Source organism: Echiichthys vipera (genome assembly GCF_963691815.1).
Source record: "Echiichthys vipera genome assembly, chromosome: 3".
NCBI classification, from domain to species: Eukaryota; Metazoa; Chordata; class Actinopteri; order Perciformes; family Trachinidae; genus Echiichthys; species Echiichthys vipera.
Genome location: NC_139828.1, coordinates 9,917,019 through 9,943,231, shown reverse-complemented (window position 1 = coordinate 9,943,231; position 26,213 = coordinate 9,917,019). Strand labels below are relative to the sequence as shown.

The following is a 26,213-nucleotide window of genomic DNA, read 5'->3' as shown; positions in this document are numbered from 1 at the left end:
TGAAATAACTTCCAGGAGGTGAACGTAATCCCTTCCTCAGATTTTTTAGTGGCACTAACTTGTTTAATTAATTTGTTAATCACCAGTGGATTAGTCTGTACACAGTAGAAGGTCAGCTAAACAAGAAGTCAGGTTAAAATGGCATGAATGCCAATGAAGAACAGGAATATAATAAAGTGTGTGGTGGTTAGCAATGTCGCCTCACAGTGAGAGGGTTCCTGGTGCAAATCCCGGCTGGGGCCCTTCTGTGTGGGGTTTGCATGTTCTCCCCGTGTCAGTGTGGGTTTCTTCCGGGTTTGCCAGCTTCCTCCAACAGTCTAAAGACATGCACGTGTTAGGTTTATTGGTGACTCTAAATCACCCGTAGGTGTGAGTGGTTGTCTGTCTCTGTTCGTCTCCATGTGCCCTGTGATAGACTGGCATCCTGTCCAGGGTGTACTCCGCCTAACGGAGCTGGGATCGGCTCCAGACCCCCCGCGACCCGATAGGGACAAGCGGTTGAAGATGAATGAATAAAATTAAGCAGTTATTTAGTCAGAAATAGCAATAGGTGCAGGTATATCTATATCTCAATACAGTTTGATAAACAAAGAGTGAGATGAAGCTTTTTTCTCATATTTTATTGGAAGCAGAAACACAATGAGACTGCAGTCCCAGTAACCTCAACCCCCAATAAGAACAACCAGAATAAAAAAAACGCAAAAAATTAGAAACATCTCGTGTATAAAAAAACTCTCATGCGAGTACTTTGTACCACTACACAGCATCAGTAATACATATTTATATATTCACAAACATTTGAAAAATAGAAAACAATAATGAAATATCAAAATAAAAGGAGACAACAGTTGGCAATTAACATCAAATAATTATGCGTGCTGGCACAATAATTTTTTTCTTTTTGTTTTCTTATTGTTCTCATCATGCACCTTTTCTGGAAGTACAGGACCGGCGTCGCTGTGCAGCCGTCTGTGTGGCCTGGGCCGCTCGACAGAACAGATCATGCATGTCTGTCTGCTCTTTGTCTGTGTGCTTTTTCATTGTGCTTCTACATTTACCCTTAACTTCTGTGTGCATTCCTGTTCCACATGCCAGTCCGACAGCCCCCAGCACGCAAACTGAGCCTCTGAATGAGGAGAATAAAGTATCATTGTCAACAGCAATAAATAAAGATTTTTTTCGTGGCATTTCCAGCTATGTGACAATTGTGTACCTGCTATTCAAAGTTAAGACTGTGCAGACGTCCCCTTGAGTAAAACGACTGTGTACACACCGAAGAATGAAAGCGTGTTTAGATAGTTTACCTACTTAGTTTGCTTGGGTAGTTTTCCTATTTTTTGTCTATAATGATGCCAATTTAAAAGTCAGAGGCTAGCGGTGTATTTATTCGGCTCTTAAAGGGGACATATTATAAAAAACTCCCCTCTTCAAAGCAATTTCAGTCAAAAGCAACTGGACTTGGTTGTTTGTCTAGGAAGACGTTTCACCTCTCATCCAAGAGGCTTCATCAGTTCATGTACGTATCTGCCTGGTCAGATGGTCCAAGCCTGGTCAGATGCGTACATGAACTGATGAAGCCTCTTGGATGAGAGGTGAAACGTCTTCCTAGACAAATAACCAAATAACCAAGTCCAAGTCCATGACCTGGACGAATGAGAACATTCACAGACTATAAAAAACTCCCTATTTTTGCACATACATTTTGGTATCTGGAGTGCCTACCAAAGCAAAACTGTGAAATAAGACAAGTCAGTGTTTTGTGGTTTGCCAGGATCAGAAAACATGAGATTCAACGAGCCATTCAGATCTAGCAACCCTTTTTATGTCACATGCAGACTCATTAGAATAAACCGCCCCCATCTGAGTCTCTCTACCCACAGCTTGAGAACAACCTCTGCAAAGGTGCGCCATTTATTTCAGAGCAGACTAGGTTTTTTCAGGAAGGAGGCTTAAAGAGACAGGAGGGTGAATACAGGTATATTCAGACAGACAGTATGAGAAAAATAATGTTTTTTGGATATTAAAGCATGTAAACGTGTTCTAGTAAAAACCCAAAATACGTGTGTGAACCTGAAAACGAGCATCATATGTCTCCTTTAATCGAGCCAATTAAATGATCAGATCTTTAGAAATTGCTTGTTATGCATCTCCAGTGTGTACACAGCCTCCCTATGTCTTTCGATAATAGCTACATATCCAGATTGGGCACCCACACATACATAATCCCCGACAGCCCAGAGCGAAAAAGTTAAATTCTACAAAAGAGCAGCAAACTTCACTTCACATAGTCTCACATGTGTTTGTTACATCCGAGCTATTTACAACAACAATCGATCTTTCGGATTATTTTCCGCAGCGCTGACAAGCCGCACAAATACATTTCCGTCTCTAATCAGCTCTACTACAGCTGTGGTATTTGGCCCGTTACGATAGAGACGGCATGTACAACATATCAGACACTTGTGCCGATATAATAAGGAAAATTCACAATGTAAACATTATTAGACTGCTTCGAAAATGACTCGTCTACATATATTTTTATAGAGTATATGCATAGAGTTCAGTTCTTACACCTTGTTCATAAGAGGGGGCTTGTTAAATTATCCATTTATGATCAAGTGCTTAGGAGGGAACTTTAAAAAGAGGCTTGGACGTTCCTCACCTGGATGCTATTTTGTTCACGACAAACATACACGCCTCTTATAGATAAATAAACCGTTCAACCTTTTTTTTTTTTTTTTAAGAAAAGGGCATTCATGAAAATAGAAGTTGACTCAAGAGACATGCTGGACAGTCAGTAGCCAGTTCAAAAACATTTAGCTTCACATGAAATCAACTCTATATTTAAAAGAATGAATCCAACTGCGGGATGATTCGAAGCCTCAATGTGTAATTCAACAACAATTACAGAAAAATTAAAAAAAAGAGTAGTAGCTCAGAGTAGAAATGTGTTATTACTGGTGCTTCAAAGACCCTGTGTTTCTGAATCTTCACACTACATCTCTACTAAGCTGTAGGCCCTCTTTTAAATGTCAGATCCAGACCCGGTGTGGTCTGGATCTTCAGCCCTTTAGCAGAGGTCGGACTTCTCCGTATCAGAGATCAGGGTTAAAGCACCTGCAGCTGGATCACTGGGGGATCATGGGTGGCAGATCATTACTGATTTATGCTCTCTGTGGGGTGCAGCGTGTGTGTTTTTCTGTAACCCATGCAGATTTTTTTTTTTGCCTCAGAGCATGTTGCTTTTGCAGTAGGGAATCTCACGTTTTTATGATCTCCTTGCGTGCAGGTTTTGATTGGGTATTTTGTTGGCCCTTCACATTACAGCGCGGTAATAACATGTAATAGTGGGGTAATAGTTTGATATGAAAGAGGTAATAAAAGTAAAACCACGTAATTACCAAAGTAATAACCAGGTAATAGCTTGGAATTAAAAATGGGTATATCTGTGTAACATTAGACTGAAATTGATGTAGGAGGGTAATACACACACTTTAAATACATTTAAAGATGGCAAAGAGGCTAAACTACTTGGTAACACAATAGCAGTATTTTGGTGACAACATGGTAAGCTGTTAACATTACTGTTTTTTCTTCAACTTGCAGACTGAGCTTTTGCAGGTGTGTCCAGTAACTGCATCATGTTTGTATAAATAGAAAGAGGCTCCTTAATACAAACATTTGAAACAGCAAAAAAGGTCATATGGTAACATTAATGGGGTAATAACCTGATAATAATGAGGTAATATAGGTTGTTTTCACAATATTCTAGGCTACTATCAACGTAATAGCTTTTTAAAATCACATGAAAATAAAAATGGATAATTTTGCAAACATTGCACTAATATAACTATTTTATTATTATCAGGTTACCATACTGTTACCAAAATATTACTTTACTATTGCTTAATAGTTTTAACTTTGGTAATTCAATTAATTCAGTAATTTAACTATAAAATAGTTTGTTTTAACCCAGATACACCTACTCTATATATAAAGCTATTACATGGTTGCCATGATGGTAATGACATGGTTTTACTTAATTATTACCTCTTTATTATTATTGGGCTGTAATGTTAAGTGCTACCGGCTTATTTTAAATGTATTTTATTTCTTGTTAAAAGGAATTGGCAGTCGAGTTTTTCCTCCTCTATCATGCACCTCTCCCACGCACCCAGTACAGGACTGTTGGGAATGTTTACAGTAACGCAAAGAACGATGGAAATACCCATCATTATATATAAGTTGCATCCTCCCTGGAGTAAAAGACACTTTGAAAATCCTCCAAAAATCGAATCTGAGTATGAACACCCCCCTCTGTGTGATGTTCTTCGCTTGTGATGGCTTTCTGTGATTACATTTGCAGGTAACAGGCAACACGGGCGGCTACATGAGGTCAACATTAGAACGACTTTCAAACACACTCACGCAGATTATGCATTCACACGTGGACATTCTCTCTCACACACACACGTACTCTGATGAATCACAGTGCTTGAAGGCGTGTTTTCATCAGATAAATCTCTCTATACAGTCGCTGTATAGGAGACAGACACCGCACGAGGGTCAACAAGACAGAAGGCATTGAGGGTGTCAGGCAGTGTGCTCTGTTACAGGGTAGACGGACATAAAGACAGACGAGGACAATCTTTCACACGTCAATCGAATAATCCTGTATATAACTTTACATGTGTCCTTCATATATTATATACTATGATATATACTGTAGAATTATTTCAATATAAATATAATTTGGAAGAGAGCAGTAAATAAATATTTAAAATTATCTTAACTAACTAGTGCTTTGTCCCCCGCCCAATATCTGGAATGTTTAAGGCCTTGCAGCCGTTGTTTATGGGTCAGTTGGACAGTTGGTCCTGTTGTGCTTAGGGCTGGTTTTGGCGAGTATCTGTTGGCACTTGCCATCCCTTCTCTGAGCGGGTTCACGCCAGGGAAGGGACGAAAAGAAGCCAGTCTATTAAAGGCTACAAATGAGGTGGCGAGGTGTGTGTGTGTGTCTGGAATGGCATGACTCACCTCTACGGACAGAGGAAAGTAGATTTATGCTCTATGATTAAACTCTATGTATTGTTCATCAAAAGGATGCCTGATAATATCTGCAACAATAAAGACATTAGTGCTTTTTGAAGTAAATTAGTGATGATATGTTTAGCACTGAAATGAATGTATTTACAGCACTGGATGTGTGGTGACTGTTGTCTTATCTGTGCTTTTACAACACTGGATCAGCAGGGCAGTGGCTAGCAGTGGCTCAGCAGAGCTCCTGGGCAGTAGGTGGCGATGTCTGATTGAGCTTCAGACGGGTCGTTTCTAAATTCTGTTGCGTTGCTTAGCTGCGGCCCTCCTCTGCAGAGCGCTGGTCCGACTTGAGCTTGACGAACTCCTTGGCCACATCGTCGTTGTTGCGTTGGGAAAGGATACGCAGGACGGTGAGGCCCGTTTCGTCCATGTTGATGCGTTTACCCAGCGGCAGCCAGCAGGCGACGCTACCTTTAGAGGCCATGTCCTTTAGCTGCAGGACAGCCATGCCCACAGTGCGGTCCTCTCGCGCGAAGCAGTAGTCCTTCACGCACACCTGCAACTCGTAGCACTCAGGACCCACCTCGCTACTCAATGTGCTGCAGTGGAGAGGAGAGAGTAAAAAATCTGTTCACGCATTTTCCACAACCGTAAAACAAAACAACCAGTCTTTTTCAGTACTCACAAGGTAAAGGTTTCATTGTATTTGGGAGCCCAACTGTTGTTCTTCGACTTGGTGGCGTACTTCCTCTTCTTATCACTGAGGTGGGGGCCAATGATATAGACCTCCACAAATGGCCGGAATATTCCTTGCGTCTGCCACCTCAGGTCATTGGCAGCCACCACTGAGACAGAGAGAGATGAAGGGAAAGAGTGGGAGGGTTCCAGTCAGACCCAAGGAAACATTAATGTGCTCTGGTACCACGTACACTTAAGTGCATCCTTGTGTTTGAACATGGTGTTTGTTATAGACAACCCATGACTAGCACAGAAGTTTAATAACAAACGACCACTCAGGTTCGATCATGGAGGCCGTTCTTCTCAATCACACCTGTCCCGCTGTCTCTATCGTTGCCCACGTGGGCGTTGAAGTCTCGCAGAAGAACTATGGAGTCCCCTTACGGAGCCCAAGGGTTAATTATTTTTTTTGCACATCCTGTTCCTTGCTCCATCCTTAATCTCTTACGTTTTACATATTTAATTATAGTATTTATCAGAGTATTTTTATTATATACGTCTCTTATTTTATGGTAATTTTTCTATTCTATATTTCATTTGATGTGAAAACTTACTTGACAATAAAAACCCATTCTGGTATTTAGGGCCAAAAGGGCATTAGTACACTAACAAAGATAGAACATGTGTTTTTAAATAAATGGTAATGGCTTAGTATAAAGAAAATAAACAAAGTCAAATAATCTCCATTTATCACATTTCAAACACACTGATTGACATGCGGGCTCAGTAGCTGTTAGGATTTCATCCACTGGACCAAGTGGCCCTTCAGTTGTGAGTGACAGGGAGGTGAAAACAAAGAGGAGGGCGAAAAAACCTTTACCTTTCACTGTGACCTTATGCTCTCCAGTGTTGGGGTGAGTGAAAATCTCCACATGGATGGACACCTCTCCCACTGCATCGTCCACACCCGAGCCTGACAGGACAGACAGAGAGTGAGGGGGCACGTTAATGTCTTTGAATGTGGACACATGGACTCTTGGCGCTCCTATCACAGACCAAACCACTGTGCCCAAATCGCCCTACTCACTTTGAAACAGACCGATTCCATTTCAATTTCATAAACTGAACATTGAAATGTCATTGACTGTAACCTTCTGGTTACACAGAAACATGTCTTTATACTTATCACTGTGTAAGAGGAGGACTTATAATAAGATATTGTGATCTGCGTGTGCATGTGTTGTGATCTGAAAGTGGACAATCAGACAGAGCTGCTATGAGTGGGCATACGTGTTTAATATAGGTAGTTATGCCATTCTCTGTAATGCAGTATAACTATAATACTGATGAAGTGATGAAGCCTCTTGGAGTGGCAGAACAGAACTGTCAGTTCTACACCTACAGTCTGGTGAATAGTTCGACCTGAAATAAGTAACTATATTAATTTCTTTAGCAAAACTGACTGAATAGCCTTTGTGCAGATTGAGCAATTGAGAGTTCATTTTTGGATCCAGTAAGTACAGTGATTTGTGCCCACTCATAGATGCAAGATGTCTGTTAGGATGCAGGGGTGGTTAGTAAGAGGCTGAGAAAAAGACGGAGAGGAACTGGAGAAGGTCAACTGACAGTGTGGTTCCTCCCGACATAGATCAGGTCAGAACATGCTCAGATGGATCTAGACAGGTGGATAAACCCATTCCTTGGTCAAGACTTTAACCCAAGCATGGCAATAATAGGGACAAGGAAGGGGAAGGAGCTAACGGAGAGACAAACAGCTCAGTCTCTCAGAAGTGTCTCAATAAATCTGTACAGTGAAGAGTGTCTGGAGGTGGGCATCCCGCTGATATAAACTAACATTGTAAGTGATTGGTGAGGGAGATCTTCACAGTTCAAATTGCATGCGGATGAAGGGAGATGTACGTGTCAAATGTAGTTTGAGTGGTAAAAATCTGTTCAGCCACTGTGGAGATATCTCAAGAAAACTATCTTTTGTTTAGGATTATAATGTAAGAAGGCTACAGATATGGCTGAGAGCATAAAAACATTTGAACAGTCTCGTTAATGAGTCATATTAAGAGGATAATATACTGGGGAACATACGACCCTGGGAACACAGATATGCTCCCGTCTGGAGGACTCAAATTCAAGTTCAAATTCCAGATCCATATTTTTCAAATATGGTTTACTGTATTTAGATAATATTGTCATGTTTCTCCACAGCATAATTTTACCATTGCTGTTTCTATCTGCCCCATACATAGGACGTTATTGCATGAGTCTGTATCACCCCCATCCTCAATAACTCAACTCTGGACCCGGATCCAAGTTCAGGTCTTGGTTTTCTTTGCTCCATACAGACGATTTTAGGGTAAAGAAGACAGTGATGGCTCCACTCAGGCTCCAACACTTTTGTCTGGGAGGGAGATAGTGAAGATCTTTCCTCTGTGTGTGTTTTTGTGCTGCATGTGAACAAGTGGTTGAGTTTCCACACACAACTCCAGAAGGATACGGCGACAGATGGGCATTCATTTTCAATGTTTTAATTAGTGTCTTCACTTTGTCAACCGTATCTCTGTGGTGACAACTAGCAGCCTGTGTGTGTGCGTTTTCAACCAGCCGCCCACTAAACAAGGTGTCTGTGGGAGTTAGACGGCAGAGTGTTCCTGGCTTGCAGCTCTGCATCTCTCCAGGGAGCATTATGGGATTGTTGGTCTCACTGCCAACGGGACCAAAGAGAGCAGCAGTCGTCCATCTGGCCTTGTCTTCTCTATGGAGGACATCCATAAAAGATGAGAAAGAAACTTTGCTGGCCGGGAGGCAGAAAGATGTTGCCAATGAAATTAAATGCAGGCTTTTCTTCTTCAATAAACAATGAAATCAGAGGTGCAAATATTTCTACCATATTGCAAATATTCATTAAACTTGTACTGTGATTGCGTCAAAGCGTCGCCTGTGCATATTCACAATTGACCTTTGATTTATTTCTGTTCCAGATAATACAGCTCGTAGCCTACAGGAGGACAGTCATCACTGATCAGCAGCAGTTGGGATAATAAGAATAAATTCCACTCAGCCTCTCTCAGTCATCCTACTCTAATCATCTGCTCTAATATGGTTGCAAAAACTATCCCGCGACAGCTTCTTGGCAGGAAGTTCATTTGCATCCTTGTTACCGCCCGGGACATCGAGCAGCTGGCGGGACTCACTACTTTGTTTTCTATATATATACTGTACCTCCACTATGGAAGCAGAGACAGACCGCGTTTATTTAAAATTTCATAAGCAAATGAATCACTGTGAAATTTAACCACTACTGGAAACTTCATGTGAATTTTGAATACAACTGAGTCGATCACGATGAAATATATCGTTTTGAAAACCATCGGTCTGAGTTTGTGCGCTCTGAGTTCCCCTCACAAATCCAGAAATGTCAACAACAACAACAACAACAACAACAAGATTGAAGTTGCGGAAATTTCTTAGTTTTGAAGGCTTAAAAAGTCAAGTAAAAAAAAAGTTATTCTGAACTGAACTTAAAATCCTACCAAGGATAAGCAATCGACTCTGAATGGAAGTGATCAGTCTTCTGTCCAGTCAGGTAAATCCGGTTGTCTGTCATGTGATCCAAAGAGACGAGCTTGATAATAGACGACTGAAACCTTTGAAACACTTTAATCACGCCGGGGTGATCGACTTCTTTCCTGATAGTATCTTGATAATGATAACGATAGCATGTTGTCTAGTAATTCAATACATAAACATCCTATTTTTGAGTACTGCTGTCCAATTCGATATTTGTGTAGAATTTACTCATTTTATTAAGAACTTTAGTGCAAAATGAACAGAACATGCAAGGATCAGAATATCTTCCAAATGACGTTGGTATTTCTGTAACACAGTGCAGCAACTGTTTTTTCCAAAACTTTGATAGAAATTCTATAGAAAAATACATACGGTAGAGATCTTTATTTCTTTTTGACGGTATATATATTTTCTTTAAATTTAATCTTTATTTAATCAGGCAGACTCATATATCGTCCTACAGCCCAGCCTTAACTTGATTTTGTGACCTTAAAGAGAATAAAATCAAGCTGTTGAGACTGAAAACTCGAAATGACCTACTGAAGATTTCAGGTGGGGCAAATTTAGACCACACAAAATCAGGCAGATGGGTGGTCAATTCCTTGGTTTTTGAGAACCAAAACAACGTTTTCAGTAGTAATCAGCTGCTTATAGTGCTTCCATAATATTCTCATTGGCTTTCGTCCATAGGAATAACACAACTTGGTATGCAATATCTCTTTTATAAGATGCTTACTGGAGCCGTAACCACTTTACATACCACTGTTGTGACGGCTCTTGCGCATCATCAAATGAAGTCATCCTGTGTGAGTGTTTCGGAGCAAGAGTCAGATCTTTTGATACTAATCTAAAGTGACAGAAATCTGACCACCTGACCTGAGGGACTGTCTCTGATTGGCTCAATCTTTGGAGTGGGGGATGAGTTGAGCACCCTTTCTCTCATCACCGCTGTAGGGTGGGCCGCGCTGCACGTGGGAGATGTTTATGTGTTTGAACGTGTCCGTCTCTGTGTTTGTGTGAGAGGATAGAGCAGGCGAGGACACGGAGCCCTCCCAGACAAAAACTGAGCAAACAGCCGTCATTATTCTGTCCTCGTTCTAGTCCTCTTCATCAGCGCCCTTCACTTAAAACACAGCGGCAGGGGTGGTCACGTGGGGGAAAAGAATTTCCTCTCTGGAGACGGACATTACACTGATACACTGCTCTTCTGCTTCGCCAACCTTAAGGACATACTCACTCAGTCACTCGCTCTTCCTCTGCCCACATGTGTACACACACACACACACACACACACACACACACACACACACACACACACACACACACACACACACACACGTACACACACACACACACACACACACACACACACACACACACACACACACACACACACACACACACACACACACACACACACACACACACACACACACACACACACACACACACACACACACACACACACACACACACACACACACACACACACACACACACACACACACACACACACACAGACCTAGGCCATCTCTGGGTGACATCATGCTGGATCAGGATTCCTTCACACTTTAATGCATTTCTATTCTTCTTGTCTGATGTCAGCACATCATGCTTTAGTGTCTGCTCATACATACAGTCCATGGGGTATGTATTCAGTACAGTTCCGTACATACAGACATCAGTGTGTACATTACATGCATGAATGCATAAAGTCTATGTTCTGATTGTTGCGGTGGGCATGTTCAGTATGTGTGCGCAAAAAAGGCAGGGATAGAGTGGAAAAAGATGTTCAATCTGTGCATTGCATTTGTCTGTTGGGATGAGTTTGAGCAGGCAGGGGGAGTTTTGGGATGCACATGGGGTGGAGGGTGGAGGGAGTTGGGCTTTTTGGCTGGAGGCTTTCCAGTATTCCTGGATGTCTCAGGCCCTGAGCCTGAGTGCCACATACCCTTGTCTGGGTAAACATCCTCACTAGTGGTGAATCTCACCCCCTTCCCGTCGAACACTGGCCCACAGACGGGGCAGAAGGAGGGAGTAGACAGAGAAAGGAGAAACACGTAGAAATATGAGGTTTGCAGAGTAGAAAAACAGACCAACATTTATAAGTTTTGTCCCTGAAGACAGAGAGACATGCAAAGCTCACAGAGATCTACTGTTGACTCGTACATATTTTTGCTAATTAAATTTTAAGCGATCATCCGCTCAAATGGCATTGCTATGACCGCCGCTCGGGGACAGTGTGTCAGCATCAGCGCTTCCACAAAGATGATGGTTGTTATGTAGCCGTCTGACGGTAGGATGGAGCCTGAGCAACAGAATCAAAGAGCGACAGAAAAGAGGGGGAGGATGTTTTTTTTTTTCATTGCAAATAGCTGTCAGATCATGTAAATAATATTCTCTTAGTTTGCTGAAGCTGGCTACCAGGAGACTCAGCATTTCAGAGAAAGTATTATGCAGTTACAGCCGCGACTTCATGCTCTACAAAGCATGTGAGATATTCTCAGGATATAGAACTCGGCATTTGGGAAACCCTAATATCAAAAGAGGACTGGTAGACACTAAGCAGAGTGCGTCCCCGGAGACACGCACAGCGCAAACGGAGATACACTCATCTCGATCAGAGAATTACGTAACATCAGACATTAACTTCAATGAAAGTAAAAAGAGAATCAAGTCTCCCAAAGGAAGTGTCGCAGAGAGTAAAGCTCATTAGTTTACCTTGTGCGTTCTGTGACTGAACAAACGTCTTAATGAGTTTGTCTGTCGCCTGCGTGTAGAGGGACAGAGCGTAGTGGAGAGACAGGAGGTCAGGACTCTTCTCCAGGAAAGTCTTCTTCAGGCCCACACCACCAGCATGGAAATATTGCTAACACACACAAAGACAGGCAGACGAAGTACAAGTCAGATGTTAACTTACCTACTGCTGCAAAATATTCTCGAAAAACAGAAGGTATTTTCTTTGTTCTTATGAGAAAAAATGGATTTAAAATGTTTACACAGATATACAGATCTGCAATGACTGGTCTATTAATTAATTAGTTGATAATTCTAGCCTCGGGGAAGACCCAGGACCAGGTGGAGAGATTATATCTCCACACTGGCCTGGGAACGCCTCGGGATCCCCCAGTTAGAGCTGGTTAATGTGGCCCGGGAAAGGGAAGTTTGGGGTCCCCTGCTAAAGCTGCTTCCCCCGCTACCCGACCCCGGATAAGCGGATGAAGATGAGATGAGATGAGACTTACAGGAAATTATTGAAAAAGAAATAGATAATAGATGAATCATTATTTTTCAAGCAAAAATGCGGACCGTTAATAGTTCTTAGTGTGATAATGTGGGGAATTAGCTGCTGCTTTTCCTTGTCTTACAATATAGTAAATTGAATATTCTTGGGTTTTGGACTGAACATCTGTCAAAACAAGACATTTTTTGGGCTCAAGTAAATTGTGACGGCCATTTTTCATTGTAATCTCATGTTTTGTAGACCAAACGATTCATCAGTTAATCGAAATAAAGGCTGGCAAATACTTTAATAATGGAAAATATGTGCGAGGTGCAGCCCTACATTAATCTATCCTGCAAACTTCTCTACAAGTGATGCCAGTTTCTGTCTCTGCAGCACGAGTTGATAGAAATTCTGGGCCCACCAACAACAGCTCGTATTAATTAAATATGTACATAATCTCTGGCATGTTACCGGGCTGTTACAGCTCTACTCAGCCTGAATCATTCTCTTCTCTTCACCCTGTGAAAGCCTCTTAATTTAAATGTCCAATTTAAATATGTCTTATCTTCCCTTTCTTAACCTATCTCAAAGGTACAGGAGATTCAGAATCCTGTTGTTGCTGAAGGGGAGACACCTGAGACAAAATATATGTTTTCATGCACTGGTCATATTTGACATTTTTCTCCCCGTCTTCTTTCAGACTAATGAAAAGAAAAACATCAAAAATATACATTTAGGTTATTTTTTTAACTTCACTTTGTTTATGTCTGTGGATGTATTTTATTCCTACATATAAATATGGAATAAATTATCATAAAGTAAGTTTTCCATAACTTCTATAACTAAATAAATAGCAACAAATAGAAAGTTTAAAGTCTTATAGGTTAAGTTGTTAAACACCACATCCTTGTAGGTCCCATCTAGATTGTACAACCAAAGCCTATACTTTAATTTACTGTAATTTCAACTGACCAAACATTTGAGGTGGCTCCTAACAGTGAATGCCTGTGCACTTTTAGCAGTAAGTTTCTACCTTGATGGTGTCCAGGGCCAGCTCTATGACAGCGCACTGCTTAGGAGTGAGCGCTTTGGCCTCCTCTCGAACCATGTGCTCCTGAAGAAGACAACAATAGAAGCTCAGACAAACATGATGCGTCTGTCCAATCATACGCCCTGTCTCGTAGTTTCTAAGCAATTAGAGTCCTGATCTGAAACACTGATGACAGGCTGAGTGCAGTAAAAACATATCGTACCTTCAGCTTGGACAGCTGTCCCAGCTCCTTGGCAGCGTTAAAGATGAGCTGAGTGCCCTGGAAGAAACAGAAACACAGATAGAAGAAGGGTAGACAGAAGGAGAGAGCAGAGTTTTGTTATTATCGCGACAATGCAGGGCGGCAGTCAACGGCTTAGTGTCACACAGAGGACAGCAACGTTTCTGACACACACATTCAAAGTCACAATCACTCTAAGCCACTTTACAGAAGTCGAGGTACTTTCTCCTTCAAGTGCTGTCATCACACTTATCTGTGTTTTATTTATTCTAAAACATTACACTCCAAATCCACGCACACGCGCGCGCACACACACACACACACACACACACACACACACACACACACACACACACACACACACACACACACACACACACACACACACACACACACACACACACACACACACACACACACACACACACACACACACACACACACACACACACACACACACACACACACACACACACACACACACACACACACACACACACACACACACACACACACACACACAGAACAGAACAGAGAGAAGGGGAAGTAGTTCAGCTCGTAGTAAGGGCAAGAAAAAAGACACACTCTTGCACTTAAGAACACACACATACATACACACGTAGGATTTAGGCAGTTGCGCTGTGGTCAGCGCAGGTATTTACTGGATGTTCAGCCTAATGCAATACTCTGGTAAGAGAATATATCACTAAGTGCTACATGCTACACCTTCACATCCTACCCTTTATTTCAGCCCTGGGCCTGAAAAAAGCTTTTGTTTTACACTATGAGTGAGTCTACAACCTATTGAAGAACAATATCATAATAATAATTAATCTAACAGATTAATTATATTAGAAATATTAAAATAATGATGTATCTATTCACTTAAAGCAATGCCTGCGTCATGTGAGAGTAATCCAGCCACCTTCACTGCTACACTACGTTAAACTGACAGGAAATAAGGTAGATAGTTGTGCCTCCTGCTGCAGGGGCTGCTGTGGTTAAAATAACTACTTAACACCCTGATTTTTCTTCTGTGATGCTTTGCAATAATGAACAAAACCGTGCATTGTTTTTCGAAAATCTGGGTGAAATCAAGTGACGATTGAACTCCTTGATTTATGGTTTGTGGTGCGTTTGAGACGCAAATGTCTGTATGTAGATTAGAGTGTGTGCCCTGCGGTGAGTCTGGAAGTGCAGGCAGCTACTGCCACAGCATTTCTCACAGCATATAAACAGCACTGTGGAGGAATGCTGCGTATAAACAAAAGTGAAAAATCAATATTTTCAACGCTTTGTTTGACTGGCGAGCTGAGGGAGAGAGACGAAGACACGGAGAGACAATACAGTAGACTGGAGAGACAAGACACATTGAGCTAAAGGGGTTTAGTCCTTACATCACTGTGAGAAGCACTCTTCAGCCTCCCCTGGAAAGAGAGCATGTGGTTAATTCTTCAAGCAGTGGCCAGTCCCTGCAGTCTGACTTCACTCTCATCGGCTACATGAGATTTTTTTTTTTGTGTGTTGCAAAATGCAGCAAAAAAACTTTGAGGGTACCCGTCACTGCCAGAGATGTCATTAGCTTTCCCTTTCAAAGCAACATCAGACTTTATGCTTTACATGATAACAAAGAAAACATAGTGTTGCAGGTTGAACAGCGTACATGCTGACAGAAGGAAATGGATGCTGACAAATGTACTTAGACATATGCAGGTGAAATCCATCACTGTGCTGTTTTATGGGAGGCTACAATTACAGGATCTGATATTGGGGCCAGGTCACTTGTAATTAGTTTACTGCAAAAACAGTAACAGGAAACAAAGAGAATATTGTAGAGTAAAAACCCAAATGTAACTTATAAAACATGATGGCATCAAATGTCATTGTGGAAGCAAAGAGCTTTCCTATTAATCACACAAAATATACTTGATTAATGTAAGATAAAGAACTAGTTTTTAGGGAATATGCTTATTCGCCTTCTTGCTCAGAGTTTTGAAAAAGTTTTGCTTCATCCACTTCATCTATCAGCACCTATAAAGCTCATTAATAAACACATTATGTCTAGATTGTTTAATCCTTACACAAACAAAATATAAAAAATTATATGAGTTATGTGATGGAAATGTCAGGACTCTATGAAGGCACTCTACTCGGCTGCAGTTTACCAAGAATTAGTTACACGTGTAACCATAGAATGAATATTAAGATCGAAGGCTTAGTGAAGCCAAAGCATCTTGGATGGGACTCAAAAATCAAAGTTCACCTCAAATATTTTTTTTTCAACTCTCATTAATTAGTTATTTGATGCTATAAAAAACGGGTAGCAACGTCATAATTGACAGTTGTGATCGACTCGAGGAGGTGCTTCGAAACTTATAACATGGCAGTGCAACTACACGGGATATTTAGGCTTTATTTTTGTACCGTGGGGGGAAGCGGAGCCATGTCGTGCGTCTTTATATACAGTCTATGTGTGTAACTTTCAGAGAGTTCTCAAGTTCTCAACTGAGAGTTCTCAATTTTACATTTACCTGTAACAACAAACAAGATATAACACGTTAATCAGATAGCTTTACAGGTGCTGGTAGGCTGATTCGTTGATTTGTGAACTGATGTAAGCAAAGCTATCCGTCTCCCTCTGCTTACACTTACACTGTAATCTACTCCTGATATGAGAGTGGTATCAATCTTTTTGTTATGTTACTCTTGAGAAGAACGCAAATAAGTGCATCGCCTAATGGTCAATCTACATAATATCCAACTCTGTGGTGAAATGTAACTAAGTACATTTACTCAATCACAATCAAGTACCACCTGATCATGATCGAAGTGTGTAGCATTTATATCGCATAGATTTATCTACTCAACAGTATATTAAAAAGTTAAAACACTCACAGGCAACATTTTTCTGCCTAGTAAGTACTTTTACATATTGATACTTTAAGTACATTTTACGGATAATACTTCTATTGAGTAATATTTTCAGAACAGGACTTTTAATGGACAATTTTCATGGTGTGACTTTGTTTCTTTTACATAAGTAAAGGAACTGAGTACTTCTTTCACCTTTGATTCAATTTGAAGATAAAGAAGCACTGCAGATCCCGTGGACCGAGAAACACCTGAGCAGCACTATTTATTTATTGTTCACATGTGTACTATCAAGTAGGGCTGGGCGATATGGCAAAACACTTCTGTATCATAATCTTCATATCTCGATATATTAAAAAAAACAGATTACATTTTTCAACATTGCAATAAAACAATATAGAAAAATACATACAATAGACATTTTCATATTGTTTTAATTATATATATATACCGTATATATATATGTATATATCGTCATATCACTCAGCCCTAGAATCAAGTAAACCATATCTCAATATAGGTTATTCTTTAAGGTATTTTAATATAGATGCCTCACTCAGTTCACATACACTAGAGCTTTAAGAGTGTTTTTTTACACATTGAATGCGCGTTTTGGACCAACGTCAAAACCAAACATCTTGTAAAGCCCGATTCAGACGGAATGAGTTTAATTTGGGGGCATGGGGTAAAGTCATTTTTACCAGAGGTTTGAGTCCTGTCTGAATGCACCAGGTCAGTAATTACTCCGGTGAATGTCAGTAAAAAATAGGGCGATTTTCACCTTCTGTAGAACGGTTCAGCAAAAATACCTCCGTTTAAACTAGTCCTGTCCGAATACGATCCTCTGTAAAACATATGTTGATATACTGTCATATCCTGTCAATACGTAGTTTCCACTCTTTTTGAGCATGGAGGTGCTTACATTTTTTAGATAATTTATTCTGTCCTCTATTTTCCTGTTTAGTTGGTTTTGTGATATCAGGAAGTTACGAAGCACGCACATGACAACACGGAGGTGACGGCAGTGGTAAATCGAGCAACCCCTCCCACATCCCCACATTAAACTAATCTCGTCCGCATAGGGTTAATAAAAAACATTGTGTGCATGGGCATAATACCAGTGACATAATACCAGCATTACAATCATTGTAATAACAACAGAACATGAAATCAAACCAGGACAGACCGACATGACAGGTCTGCAGAGACATACAGTACAGTGTTGTACAGTATACTGAGAGAAGACTGCAGTGTTGAAATAGATCAGATGCAAGCAACAAACCCACAGTGGGCGGTGGGAGGGGGGTGGGGACAGTTCAAACAGGTGGGGAAGAGGTGGGGACAGTGGGGGGAGGCTCAGAAGGAGGAAAAAAGGGGCTGGGGGTGGGGCAGGACACCAGATACCAAGCCACCGAGAGATCAGAGTCACCCCACTAGAGTCGCAGTAAAAGGACACAATGCATGAGAAGAAACAAGGCAACACCAGGCGCAAGAGAGGAGTACCACTTCCTGTTTGAGGAGAGTGTTCGGGAAGAAGAGAGAGCAGAAGAGGAGGGCACTGATTGGTGGAGACTTTTGAAAGGGGTGTGGGACCTATCAGAACCAGTCAGGAATGCACCATGCTTCTGTCTTCTCAAAAGAGAGACAGTGTTGGAGGAGAAAGAAGGAGGAGGAGGAGAGAAAGAAGGAGGAGGAGGAGGAGAAGAAGGATTATAAGAGAAAGAAAAGAAAAGGGAGAAGAAAAAGAAGACGAGAAGAGGAAGAAGAGCAGGAAGAAATGGGAGAGAGAAGAAGTAGGAGGAGGAGACAAAGGTAGAGGAGAGAAAAAATAAGTAGAAGATAAAAGAAATAAAAGGGAGAAGAGAAAAAGCAGAAAGGGAGATACAAAAGAGAGAAGAAACGAGAATAGGATGAAGAAGAAAGAGAGCAGGATAAGAAGAAGAAGAGGAGAGAAGAAGACAAGAGAAAAACAATAAGAAGAAGAAGAAGAAGAAGAAGAAGAAGAAGAAGAAGAAGAAGAAGAAGAAGAAGAAGAAGAAGAAGAAGAAGAAGAAGAAGAAGAAGAAGAAGAAGAAGAAGAAGAAGAAGAAGAAGAGACAGAATGGGACAGATCTGAGAGGCTGTGAGAAGGGAGTGGGTGTGATGTGGGGTAAAAACAGGGGAAGATCGCAGCCACATATAGCAGAGAATCAACCACCGTGGACGGACAGACAGACACACACGCAGGAGTGCTGTACTTACAATCATCTGTGGAGGGAGAGCGGTGGGAGCGGGATGTAATAGTAATCACAACAACAACAACAACAACCAGAGAGAAGGGTCAGTCAAGCTGCAAAGAGCCCCACATCAATCATATAACACAAGTTTGGGCCTCAGGGCTGGACGGACGTGGAAAAATTCAGACCTGTCTAAAGCCTGGACTAAGTACAGGTAGAGAAGTGAGCGGAGCCAGCAAGTAACTTTACTACAACACCTTCTGTTTTCAGAATAGAGCACATTAGTGTTTTAGCTTTTAAAGAGATATTTTGCTGATTTTAATCCCGGTCTGTGTCGCGTAAATTTTGGCGTAGAGTGCTGCAGGAAGAAAACCCTGACGAACCCTTGAACTGAACTCCAGTGCATTGGTTAATTGACTTGTATGGACTACTTGTCAACATGGACCTACTGGTAAGGCACAGACTTGTAAAACATTCATTCATTCATCTTCAACCGCTTATCCCCGTCGGGGTCGCGGTGGGGCTGGGGCCGATCCCAGCTGACATCGGGCGTGAGGCGGGGTACACCCTGGACAGGACAGTTTTTTTTTATAGATTCTGGGTTCGCTAACTACGTTGTTGGTGCTTCATTTTATGTGTAGGGATCCTAATCATGCTACTGCAGAGGTTTAGTTGTATTTTGAGGAATATTTGTGTTTAAGAAATACCGTTTTGGATGCATTCAGCGCACCGCCCCGAACTAATCAGTGTTAGCCCTTTGGGGCTGTTCGCGTCTCTCTGGGCATTCTTTACACACGGTTGAGCAGCAAAAAAAAAACTATGTCAATGGCTTATTTGATGTATTTTCATGCCAAAAAAGACCATTGGGTCCATTTTTGCCAGACTTACATTTTTTCAGTACATAGCTCATGAATATTAAAGCTTGTATGGTACGTGTCTAAAAAGAGGTGGTTGCTAACAAGTGGCTAAATGAGTGGTTAGTGTGGTAAGCTCATAGACTAACGTTAGCTTTTTACTTCTGATGGTTCCATTTACTCTCATAAAAGTGTTCATTTGCGTTCATTTAAGTAAGTAACATAAACGTTTGATCCCCACAGAGTTTATTTTCTGCAATAATCCAAAATCCAGTGGAAAAATCCCAGTGACTTTTTGTCAAGGGAACCCAGGGCAATGCTAACAAAAAAAACCTCATCCCTGCAGCACTCTATTGTGTTCAGGTGAACCGATTTTGCTCTGTTCCTCTGGGACTTCCACTACGTAGACACGTCAAACTCGTTCATCTGAACTCAATGCCAACATTACCATGACACAGACCTGGATAGAAAAGTGTAAAGTAGCACTTTAACATCACCGTCAAATGACAAAAATAGCTATTTTCGAGCTCACCATCTTCTCCTGTTTTTGTTCCTCTCTTTTTCCTAATTGGATAAACTCAGTTGGACAGGGCTAACTGCAGACCTATGGCTACTGAGGCTGAACCAGTTGTGTTGATAACTGGCCAGCACTGTATATGTTAACTATCACCTTATTAACAGTGATATGAGGCTCTTTAGTTCATAACCAAACAGAAATAAGAACACATATATCCAAAACAAAAGAAAACAAGAGGCTGCTTTCCAAAATGTAAGAGTCTTTTTGGAAGTGGGCCAGATCCTTTGGGCAAGTATTTTTCTGCCGCTCTGTTATGAGTTACTCATAAATCAGAAATCTCTCCAGATAGTTGTTAGCTGACATACTGGAGAGCAGCCATGAGCTGGTGTTAGAATGATATGGTGCACTCCTTTTATCTTAAAAAAAAAAAAGGTTTCATCTTGATAGTTTGAATGAATAAAGGCACTGGGGGCGATGCTAAGTATAATGTGTGGGTAGGATGCCGTATAGATGTGATGTAGCTTCATCTTTTGTTTCTAAGCGGGCCATCTTGAATCGCAACACACACACAAAATGTCTGCCCTTGTATTCCCTCTCCTTATTCTCCACCTCCTCTTCTTTTTTTCTGCTGAGGTGTGTGTGAGTTTGCAGTTTGCATGCGTGTGTGTATGTGTGCTTCATGTTTTCATTTTTTAGCTGTCTACCTTACTGCTGTGGTCATCAGCTGATCAAATGTTCTTATCTCTTTGTAGCAACGTCAACAAAAAATATCTTGCCTGTACAGCTGCAGGCACACACAGCAACGTGTGCAAACATGTGTAGCTTGGTTTCATTATTGTGTGTATTTGTACACCTCTATGCCTCTGTATGAGTATATGTGCGTACAGTATGTCCGCTCTCACCGTTTGGTCTGTGAGTGGCGGTAGAACGATGGTCTTCTCCATGGTGTTCATCACCAGCTTCCACAGCTCCTTCAACACACGTTTCAGCACAGTCTTCTCACAGATCTTAGCAAACAAAGTCAGGCTGGAGACAGGAGGGGGGGCGAGACAGAAGACAGGAAGGAGAGATTAACAATAAGCAGCTGAAGGAAGAAAACACTGTTTTTCTGAAGAGGAAAAAATAATGATAAAGAATAGAGGAGACTGAGCCAAAAAGGGGTGTTGCTTGAAATTCCTGAAACCCAAAAAAGGCTCATCAGAAAGCCTCAGATTTTGGGAATTTCTCTACTGCGTCTGCTCACCTAGAGTCAGGAAAAGTTGTGGATACCTTGCTCTTGGTGAGCAGTTTGAGTGATAATATTAGCTTGACATAATCCATTGCATGACTATGAAATAAAGTAAAAATTCCTCTTAAAGTAAAATGTCAAAATATTACACTTGTGTGTGTGGACTGGTGGTAAAACTCCTCCTGCGCTGCTGTTTAACCTCACAGACATGTGCACATGGATCTTAACTGCGATTCAACATTCAACCTACCTTCAGATGGCAGAAACAAAAAACTGGACTAGACTAGACTGGACTAGACCCCACTTAAATGTCAGACTGCCTCACTTGCTGTCCAGGAACTCCATGATGGGCTGCAGGACGTTGTCCGCATCCTGGGCCACGCTGCTGGCATTCCCCACATTTGAGGTTCCCTTCACCTGAGCCAAGATGTCTCCCATCTGCTTCACATTCTCCTCTATGTGAGGCTGGAAACTACAGAGTGAAATAAAAACAGAAGATACTTTAAAAGAAAACAGATTACGTCGAGAGTTATGAGGAAAAGAGCAGGCGACTCTCTGAGAGGTATCACATCCCCTATTTAGTGCATACAAGCTGTTAGCATAAAGCAGATGGCACAGGTTGCCATTCCTCTGAACCGACTGGGCCTGCAGCTCATTTGTGCTTAACAGACAAAATACATGGAGAATGGGCGCGCAGCATTCGTAGGCGGGCCGCAGCAGGTTTCTTTAAACTGCTACACAGACTTTGTTGGTAGTGTGTGGCTGCTGCCAGCGTCACTGTGTGCCATTGAGTTTTAATGCAGTTAGTTTTGCAGGTTTGGAAGCTGTCTTGCCTCACATTGCCTTCTGGTTCAGTGAGGTATGTATGTATTTAACCTGTTGGAGGGTAAGGGTTAGTAATCCGATGATTTTGTATAGCACTAGTAAATATCTATCTACAGAAGTCTGCACTGTCGGCCTGTCTAAATATGTGTGTGTGTGTGTGTGTGTGTGTGTGTGTGTGTTTCTACCTGACAGAAAATATCCTGCTGAGATCATCCATGACATTGTTGAGCTTAACCTGCAGGTCTTTCAGGATATCACTGGCCTCCACACACAGCTAGAGTACGTACATGGACACACACACACACACACACACACACACACACACACACACACACACACACACACACACACACACACACACACACACACACACACACACACACACACACACACACACACACACACACACACACACACACACACACACACACACACACACACACACACACACACACACACACACACACACACACACACACACACACACACACACCTGGTTGGAGTCACTGGGCGGACGTGTTTTACAGTAATAATGAAAGTAATGGACAGAGCAGGATCGAGAAGAGCCACTCACATCTTTTCCACCCATGGCCTCAAACATCTTCTCCAGCTGAACTCTCAGCTGTTGGATGTTGTTGATCAGGATGCAGGGCTGAGGGCAGAAAGACAAATGGATCAGACTTTATGTTGCTACAGGATTCAAAGGACACATTCTTACAATAACTATGAATATACCGAACAGTTCCGGATGTAATGGAGACATTATTAACATGTTTGTTAGAAAAGAGAGAACAGCAGCGTTAAACTGAAACACAAACGTGTTTTTAAGTAATTATTAATTTTAATCTGACTCGCTTTTCCCTGGAAGTATTTGCCGGCTTGTTTAATCTTTATGTGCTATTTATTTACTTCTGCATCATATTCCTATACAATATACTGTACGTAGGTATGTATTGTTTTTTTCTCTCTCTCTTTCAATTAAAGTTGTATACACTGCAGTGTCAGGTTTGGTTAAGGGTAAGTTTTCCTTGTTTTCTGTTGTTGTTGATGATGTTAAAGAGTATGTATGCGTTTTTAGAATTTTATATATATATATATATTTTTTTTTTTAAATCAATAAAACAACAAAAACGACATCCTTCAAATAATAATAATAATAATAATTAATTTGAATCTATGTTCTTTTTCTGTTATGACTATCAAACTAGACTATAAAAGTAATTCTGTAGCATTTATTCTCTGTATATTTTGTTGATGTTGAGCCAGGCCATTGAACAATAATAGCATTCATATCACATATATACAGGGTTAGTAGTATACATAATAATAATATATGTTTCTTTAATAGTGTGGTATCGGCTGTTACACAAGTAGTATCAAGTATCAGGTTCGCTATTGGGAAGGAAAACATGGAGCCGACTCCTCTTTGAAAATCCACGCAGGTTCATCAAGTGTTTGACCACTCACCACTTTCTCCATGGTGACATAGTTGGCAAACAGCTTGGATATGATATCAGCATAGGACAGAAGCACGTTGCTGATGGTCTGGAGAGAAAAAAAAAAGAAAAAGCAATAGGTCAATAATCATCAGACTGTACTAAAAAATACATTTAAAGATCCTTATACGTTTATTTTGTGAGGTATGATTTGACTGCAAATTGAAGTTAACATACTTTAGCAAATCGCTTCATGTAGTGTCCTACGATCTGCGGATCAGGACACTCGAGCTTCCTGATGATCTCAAAGCTCTGGTTGAGCTGGGAAAACACGTCCACCACCGAACAGGAGAACAGAGCATGCTCTGATGTGACCTGGAACTGCAGGGTGGAAAGGATGTGCAAGAAGATTAAAAACGGGCAGTAAAAATTACGGCGTAAGTGATCAGGGATGAATAAGGAGTAGCAGGTGAGGATGGCTGGCAAAATGTGACCTCTGGGCACCTAAATCCATATAGACTGACTATCAAATACTATTTTCAACAAAACCTTTGATATCTTTGACACCCTAGAGCCGACCAGCCATACAGCCAGTTAGACGGCCATCTGGTGACAGCTGGGAGCTCCTGTCTGTCTCCTTGTAATTGGCTGCTGGTTCAGGACCTGGTCCCTAATTGGCCAGAGGTGAGTGTGTAGGTGCTCCTCTGGGGAGTCTGGGTAATGAGGTGAGGACTGCTTTCCCTGCAGTCAAAACACTGGAATAAGGCCATTAATTCACAATATCCTGCTGTCAGAGTTGTCTCCCTCTTTAAGTACACGCACGTCTCGACCACACTCCTTTAAACTTCCAAAGAGTGGATTTATACAATGAAGCACTTTGACTGAAACACCCTCTTAGCTCAAACACACTCTCTGCTTTGAGACCTCGTCGGTGCTGCTGTGTCCGTGCGTCTATTGTTGCCTTTGAAGAATGCAGGAGAGGCACGGGGACGTGTGGGAGGCAGAGAGAGAGAGAGAGCAAGGATGAAACTCTGGATGATAACTTTGATTGTGGCAGTGGAAGTACAAAGGACGGATTACAATAATTCAGCCCAAACAACAACAGTGACTCAGCTATGATGAGTGCTGGAAACTTTTACCCCATCTTTTTTGTCTCTCTCCAAAGCACCGTGCAGAAAGTCTCGAGACACTTCCTCATTTTCGTCCAGCCACTGAATGACAAATGGCTCAAACCACCTACAGAGAGGAGAAAATAAATACATGTCTAGAAACTAGAAACTCAAATAAGACAAGACGAGAGAGAATATCTGTTGCTTCGACAAGTTGCTACTCACGCAGGATATTCAGGCACTCTGCTCTTGAAGAAGGGCAGGTCTTTGCAGTACTCGTTGTACAGCCACTTGACCTTGAAGTGCAGGTTCATGTAATCTGCACTCTTGCACAGGCGATTTTTTTCATGTTCTGAGAGAAAGGATAAAGCAGGCAAATGCATGTTGAGTAAAAAGCAAATATCCCCTCTGGCATTTAGGATTTGCCTAACTGCAATTGACCCACAATCAAACACACATCCCTGTAGACCTGCTGAATATAATCAATGGTTTCATTTCATTTTTGTGTTTTGTGTGGTTGTTAAAGCCCAGCTCAAAACCAAAAGGACACAAATCACACACGCTTTATTAAATGCCTAGATCATCCTCATTTTCAAGTTCATACTTGTAGTTTGGGTTTCTACTAGAACATGATAACATTTATGTAACGACTCTTCAGTGCTTTGACAAGCCTTGGTCAAGCTCAGAGGCGACTCATCACTGACTTGCACTCACCCTCCATCGCATACTTCATATCCTGAGCAAACAGGTTCCACATCACTTCAGCACTGATTTTACCCACGTTGAGCTCCTGGGGAAATCTTGATGGAGGAGAAAAGGAGAAAGGGTTTATGTTTATGCACTTAGAGAGAGAAAGTATATGGAATGGAGCGAGCAGATAAGAGCCAAAGAGAAACTGTGGAGAAGGAAATGGGATCTTAATTGAAAGGTTATGGGAGAAAATAATATAGAAAGAAAATATAGGAGGCGTATAGGGACTCACTGGTTAAGGCAGGGGGTGTAGGAGTTCTTGTCCTCCTCGATAATGGAGACGATAAGTGTGATGAGTTTGGACCAAAAATCCAGATTCTTGATGCTCGGTCCCTGCTCCTCCGGAGGCACAGCACCCTGTTTGGCCTGGAAAAGCAGAGACGCAACTAGAGTCACAATAACACTCTACACAGACGTTTTGGGGGAGTTTAGACTGCTGGTTGTTCAGTGTATGATACAAAGACATGCACCTCGGGCAGATTCTGCAGATAATTGTATTCTGCTAAATCACTGACTGCGTTTCTAAAGCCAAAAATAACCAATGGGTAATTCCTCTGAAAAGTAATGTAGTTATTTAATTGTGTGACCATTTAGTACTCTTACTAAAGGT

General features: G+C 41.4%; 1 protein-coding gene across 1 annotated transcript in view; it reads right to left on the bottom strand.

The window, feature by feature from the left end:
- Positions 1 to 5,350: 5,350 nt before the first annotated feature.
- unc13a (unc-13 homolog A (C. elegans)) overlaps positions 5,351 to 26,213 on the bottom strand; it is a gene marked incomplete at both ends in the record, with an annotated part of 50,395 nt that continues 29,532 nt past the window's right edge. Inside the window, 18 exons of the mRNA XM_083910946.1 lie at positions 5,351 to 5,639; positions 5,726 to 5,885; positions 6,599 to 6,691; positions 11,252 to 11,308; positions 12,022 to 12,169; positions 13,560 to 13,640; positions 13,780 to 13,836; positions 15,195 to 15,224; positions 21,158 to 21,281; positions 21,809 to 21,955; positions 22,494 to 22,582; positions 22,883 to 22,960; positions 23,776 to 23,853; positions 23,982 to 24,125; positions 24,884 to 24,980; positions 25,079 to 25,205; positions 25,568 to 25,653; positions 25,836 to 25,969. Of these exons, the coding sequence (XP_083767072.1) occupies positions 5,351 to 5,639; positions 5,726 to 5,885; positions 6,599 to 6,691; positions 11,252 to 11,308; positions 12,022 to 12,169; positions 13,560 to 13,640; positions 13,780 to 13,836; positions 15,195 to 15,224; positions 21,158 to 21,281; positions 21,809 to 21,955; positions 22,494 to 22,582; positions 22,883 to 22,960; positions 23,776 to 23,853; positions 23,982 to 24,125; positions 24,884 to 24,980; positions 25,079 to 25,205; positions 25,568 to 25,653; positions 25,836 to 25,969 (2,019 nt within the window). The remainder of the gene's footprint in view (positions 5,640 to 5,725; positions 5,886 to 6,598; positions 6,692 to 11,251; positions 11,309 to 12,021; positions 12,170 to 13,559; positions 13,641 to 13,779; positions 13,837 to 15,194; positions 15,225 to 21,157; positions 21,282 to 21,808; positions 21,956 to 22,493; positions 22,583 to 22,882; positions 22,961 to 23,775; positions 23,854 to 23,981; positions 24,126 to 24,883; positions 24,981 to 25,078; positions 25,206 to 25,567; positions 25,654 to 25,835; positions 25,970 to 26,213) is intronic.